At 37.6% G+C, this 6,348-nt stretch overlaps 1 protein-coding gene across 1 annotated transcript; it reads right to left on the reverse strand.

The window, feature by feature from the left end:
• Positions 1–258: 258 nt before the first annotated feature.
• Positions 259–5,548, reverse strand: LOC137745004 (myosin-binding protein 1-like). Its single transcript, XM_068484847.1, has 4 exons — positions 5,297–5,548; positions 3,251–4,474; positions 1,482–3,068; positions 259–1,084 (listed from the first exon to the last, which is right to left on the reverse strand). Exons 2-3 carry the CDS (start codon positions 4,326–4,328, stop codon positions 1,504–1,506), a joined length of 2,643 nt encoding a protein of 880 aa, XP_068340948.1. The 5' UTR covers positions 4,329–4,474; positions 5,297–5,548; the 3' UTR covers positions 259–1,084; positions 1,482–1,503.
• Between the last annotated feature and the right edge of the window lie 800 nt (positions 5,549–6,348).

Here is a 6,348-nt window from a genome sequence, read left to right on the forward strand (position 1 = left end):
TAATTCCTCAACCCTTTTAGCAACGATACTATTGTTTGTTAAAAAAAAAAATTTAATTGATTCTCGGTGTGAATTTTATCAATTTAAGTTGACTTCTATTGACTCCGAATAGACTTTAAATGAAAATTTTATATGAAGATGAATAAAATGGCAAATTGAAGCCAACAAGACTCCCAACTTTGCGAAAGTCACATGATGAACATTTATCGTACTTAGTCTTACCTTTGGTGTGCAAAGAGACTATTTTCAAAGCCCGAACATTGACCTTTTGATTACAAATGAGCAACTTTATCGTTACATCAAGACTCGCCCCCCTCCCTATATGAAGATGAAGATGAATATGAAAAAAATAAACTATGAGGTTGCACAAAACGAAATGACATCAATCTTTTTATTGATACTTTACAGTTTTACACACAAGAATCAACCGTTTTACATTTAAATCACTCATCCACTCCATATAAAACCAAAAAAAGGTGAAAAAAATAAAAACCGAAAAACAAAAAGAAGAAAAATAAAACAAACCCACTCAAACTCTAATTAGTAAAAATTATAAAATTTAAAATGAAAAGCTCACCAAATCTACATATTTCCAAGGTAAAATGTGAAATATGTCAGACCCAAAATGAGAAATGTTTTAGTGTGCCGGGAACATGTCCAGTAAACCAAGTGTAAAAAAAAAAAATTATATATATATAAATTTTTTTTTTTAATTTCTAACTAATTGTATTATTATACTTGGTGTACCAACTTATTTCCGGCACACAGAAAAATCTATCCACAAATGGTGGGGGAAGGGAGAAAAACGACCAACTGTATAGTATAAGGGAGGGGCTCAACTCCTATCATATTCTTTTTGCCGACTGGAGGGGAAAAAAAGCTATATTACTGTACACCTGATACGCCAAATCTTCGAGGGTAGTGGTTTTCAAACTCCCGTTTTCTCATTTTGTGCTTCTCCCGTTTCTTTTGTCCCTCGATTGTTCTTCGATTTATTCAATCCAAAGACTAGACAAACAGAGAAGAGTGAAAACTACTAGCCGCCTTCTGCTTTCTCGAAGATCATGTCCTTTAAACACGCCACCTGACATAGAACAATGTACATATTAGGGACAAGGGAAAAGCTTTATAAATTTATTCGACACGTAACTGAAATACTTGTGTTATCCATGCATTATGTTTCTACTATCCTCGTGACTCTGTAAATTGAAACGAAACAGCTATTAACAGACCTAGCTATGTACTCGGAAGAGAGATAAGATATGCTAGCAAGACTAGGACATGCTTTTAAAATAGCTAAAAGCGCTTTTGGTGAAAATGTTTTTGAAATCAATCCGTAAAAATGAAAGTGAATCTTGAAAAAAACACTTGAAGTAATTCCTTCAAGTGTTTTTGGAACCCATAAATATTTTCTCTAAAAGCGCTTTCAGTCATTTTAAAAGCACTAAACAAGCCCTATGATGTTTGAATAAGGAACTCACCTTTTGTTATGGCGCTACAGACTCAAGCTGATGTTTGATCTCTTCTTATCCCGATTTTTCGTAATTCCCCCAGGTAAGAAGCTATATCTTGAATGAACGTCAGTCCCTCCTCACCGTATCTAAGCGAGTTAATCGTGTGTTCAAGAAACTCTCGGTCTGCCTCGAGTGTCTTCAACCTCTTAAGAACATTGGAACTCAGGACCCGGAGAGAAGCTAAATCAGTCACTTGACGGAGATCTGCAGAGTTTGGCCTGCTGCTATGAAAATCACATTGTCCCTTGCCATTTGACAGAGGGTTTTCAAGTGATTCAGTATGCCCCGACGATGATACATACACTTCATGTTGCACTGGCAGGTCATTCTCTCGTTTTGCAACAGCTTCTTGGGAGCCTCCATTTTCAGAACAATCACCTTCGGACGAATCCAAGTTTACCCCATTGGTAGAGAACAAAGAAAGTGACTTCTCTAAAATCTCTAGATATTGTAAGATTTGTTTCTTCTCATCTTCGAAATCCAAAAGTGAAGTTTTTACACTACCACCATCCTCATCACCAAAAGTCGTCGCGGCTCCTTCAACTTTGCTGTGTGTATGAGGCTTTCCATAATCCACGTGTTTATGTACACTTGAACTGTGTTCCATGTTGCTTGATTCAGAATGATCGACCCCAATATCCCTTGCCTGAATATCACCAGTTGTCTCTGCTAGATTAGCGAGCATCGATTCATTGGGATACTTAATCCTATACAATTCCAGCTCCGCTTCTAGATCTTGTATCTCCTTCTCTTTCTCGACAAGAAGGTCTTCTGTCTTTTGCAGCGCTTCATTATCATACTCGGCTTGCTCTTCTATCATTCTTAGCTGCTGGAGTGCTTCCATATGGAGCGCTGCTTTCTCCTCTTGCAGTCTTGTAATCATCGCCATTGCTTGATCTGAAGCAATTGCAGAAGCATTTCTTTCTTCCTCCAACTCCTTATACAAAGCGCTCATAATTTTCTTGTCATGCTCAACCTGCCGCTTTAATCGATCAGCAATACTCTCACCCTCAATTTCACTGACAACGCTCCCGTCTAGAGACAGCCCAGACTCATTTCTTTCAAGTGAGATCCTCTTGCTAAGTATCTGCATTCCAAAAGAATTGGAAGTATCGGAAGCTTTCAAATCACCACTATTTGCAGACAATCTCGGACTCATTACACTTCCACTGTTTGCAGACAATCTCGGACTCATTGCCCTTCCACTATTTGCAGACAATCTCGGACTCATTGTGCTTGTTGATTGCTCAAGCCCTCGATTAGCAGACAATTGTGACAGCAAGAGCTTCAAATCTTCACTAGCTTTTGAAGAGTCCTTCCCAATCCATTTTTCTGCAACCCCACCAGACAAATGCTTTCCTTTACTAACAACAACAAGCTTATAAGCATCACCAAGATCTAGAACATTGGTTACTTGCACATCAGCATTGCTTGAAACGGGGTTTGTTTCCACACCTGTTTCAGATGTTGTAAGTGGCCTGACTTCTTCCTTGTACAATTCCCCAGATTCCACCACAGATGTTTGATCGATTTCACGAGTTCCAGTAACATCAACTGAGAGAAACCACCACAGACAAGATTGATGATTGTGAAGTTAACTTACTGCAGTAAACAATGGGTGCTTAATGCACAAGCATTTCATACAAGAAGCAATAAGATGTTGAATTCAAAGAGGAAAAAACTAACGAAATCAAGACAATGCGGAACAGAGGAAACTGAAAAAAGTTCGAACTCACTTCTTTGTTTTGATACTTCAATTGGGGGTTTCATTGCATTTGATGATGGAGTGGGACTGTCAACAACAGGTCCAGTTGACGCAGGGACATCAGCCTTGCTCTCAACTTGTTGCCAGTTAAGTTCCTCCAGTCCATTGGAAATAGCTAAAGTAGATGCTACAGATGTACTATCATGGGACATAAGATCAACTTGTACCTCTGACACCAAAACTGGAGGCTCAGGAGCAGATGCTGGATCTCTTGAAGCTGGAGTAATAACGCGAGGCTCAACATATTGAGATAAATCTTTCTTGCAATCGTGGCTTTCAGGAATCAAAGCACTTGCATCATCATCATCATCAGAATAATGAACTTCCGATTCAGTATCAGAATTAACCTTGAGCTCGGTATATCCAACATGAGATAAAGGGTGAAGCCCGCTGTCTCGAATATGAGTGGTTCTCACTGACATAGATGGTTCATCTTGTTTCCTCAGTTCTTTATGATTACGTTCAATAACATGAGAGATGGGCACATCAAGTTCAGCCTCCGATTCTAAAATCTTTTTCTGAATCAACTTTTGAGAATCCCCCCGAGAAATCCACGGCTGATTGCAACAAGAACAAAACGTTCTGCTTGAAGAGCAAGGATTATGACCCCGGAGTATTGGGTCCTGATCAACATCAAATTTAGGATCGTCCCCCAACTTACCCACCAGTAATATGTATGTCTCAGCATTGGATCTATTAATTGTTGCAAATGAGAAGAGGCAACTCTCACACATTCCATGAACATCTACGAGCTTATTGTGAGCATGGCAAAGAACTAATGAAGAAATCTCTGACTTATGATTGCCGCAGAACAGGTCCCAATGATAACCAAGTTTTTCCTTGCCCAAAACATGATCAATCCTTGAACACAGCAGGCAAGGCGCTCGCAATCCACAGTAATAAGCAAACTTCGTAATTATGTATGAGAATATGGCGTCAACAAACAGCACAAAAATTAGCAGCCATTCAAAAAAAGCGTATACCAAAGCTTTAGACCAATCCTGGGGGGCTTTCTGCGACAATGCAGATGAAGTCCCCGAGGCAGCCATGTGCTCGAATAGGAAACACTCCAGTCCTTCAAATGTGAATCAGTAATCCAAGGTGAAATTCAGTAACGTTTCTCGCAGCAGACAAGGAAGATACGGGAGATTCAGAACAATCAACGAAACAGCTTACTTAACACCGGAATCTAGGCCTGCATTACAACTTCCGTTAGCTGAGAGAAGACCGCAGAACAATCTAAACATAACAAATGATCCCGAAATTTACATTGATCGAAAATAATTCTGAAAAGGAAACATCTTAACCCGAAAACAGAAAAGGCAAGTAAGTGACATGCGTAGACAAAACATTCCTATGAAACGCAACCTCATTTCTCACAGAAAACCCCCTTTCTCATCGAAAACCCGACAGCGAAAGAATCAATCAAATGCAGATTAAACCAATGCTAATGACCCCAAATCTTACTTCTCAACAGGATCAAAACCCACATAATCCAAAGCTTAAATTTCCATCAAAACCAGAAACCTTTGAGGGTCAACGCCTTAAAAAGCACAAATTCATAGCAACAGACAGTAACCAATTAATCCCAGAAGATCAAACAAAAAAATCTGAAACAACCAATATCCAAAATTGCAGATACAATTTTACCAAAAACAAAGATTCTAAGAAATTAAAAAAAAAAAAAATTAGAAATTAAATTTCAACACTTGAAACACCAATACCCCATCAGAAGGTTTAACGGCCTGATTCAATCTAATTAAGCAGACTTGACTTTACACAACAGAAACTCGATTCACATAAAGAATCAATATTTAACCAAAACCCAATTCAATCAGCAACAAAAATTTCAGATCATATCATTTAAGTTGACTAAAATGATCAGAAATCAAATCGCAATTAGTCTGATCAAAATCAAATAATATACAGATTTAAATATTTACGACATGACGATCAAATAACGACAACGTATCAATGTAGCAAATGGGATCAGATAACTAAGAAATTAGAAACTGACCTGTTCATGTGGTGGAACCAAAGAAAGAAGTGGAATGAGCGATTTTTTTCAGAACCAATGACGAAAACAAAAACAACAAACAGTAGATGGGTTTCGTGGCAGAGTTTTCGAGAGACAGACAGCAACGAAAGGCCAACCGAAAGATTGAAGCTTTACAACATCAGACGACGCACGTTGCCGTCTCACATTGATAGAATTCAAAAGTTGGCAGTTGAAATAAGAGCCGACTGACAGACGCCAAAAAGTCGGCTGCAGATAGACCAGAAAACGACACAGTACCGAAAGTGCCCACTATAAAAAGAAAAAAAAAACAAAGAAGGGGTGGGGGGGGGGGGGGGGGGGGGGAAGATTCTCTACCCTCCCAGTTCTTGTATGTATGTGTTAAATCATAGAGGGCGGCAGATTTTCTATCCTTTCATTTTTTGTATTTGTTAAATCATATCAATATTTTATATTATTATTTTTTTAATCTTATTATCTTTATAAAAAAATAATATTTTTCACATCAACATTTTATATTATTATTTTTTATCTTATTATTTTTATAAAAAATAATATAAAATATTAACGTAACTTAACCGTGATTCCATAAAGTACAGAAAGTGGGAGGGCAGAGAATCTGCCTCCAAAAAAAAGATTGGACAGGCTGTTGGATCAACAGCGAGGATTTTCCCACCAAAAAAAAATATGAACAGCAAAGATTCCCGGGAGAAAAAAAATTTCTTAGAAGAGAAGAAAACGTGGATTAGAGAAGATGCGCAAAGCTACTCTTATATATATATATATATATATATATATATATATATATATATTTTTTTTTTTATCATATTTGTATCAGTTTTTTTAATAAAGATGGGTCCGTCAACACATGTTGTATAAAAAAAATATGATAAGAGAAGCATTGTCAGAGAAAAATTGGAGGGGATAAAATCAGTAAAATTGGAAAACTAGAATTGTAGCAAGAATTGAGGCCACGGATTGAAACTTTGTACTGTTAAAATGTCTCACATCGACTGTATCAATGACAAAAAAAGAGTTTAAATACCCTAATC

Source organism: Pyrus communis, chromosome 9 (assembly GCF_963583255.1).
Source record: "Pyrus communis chromosome 9, drPyrComm1.1, whole genome shotgun sequence".
In the NCBI taxonomy this organism is placed as follows: domain Eukaryota; kingdom Viridiplantae; phylum Streptophyta; class Magnoliopsida; order Rosales; family Rosaceae; genus Pyrus; species Pyrus communis.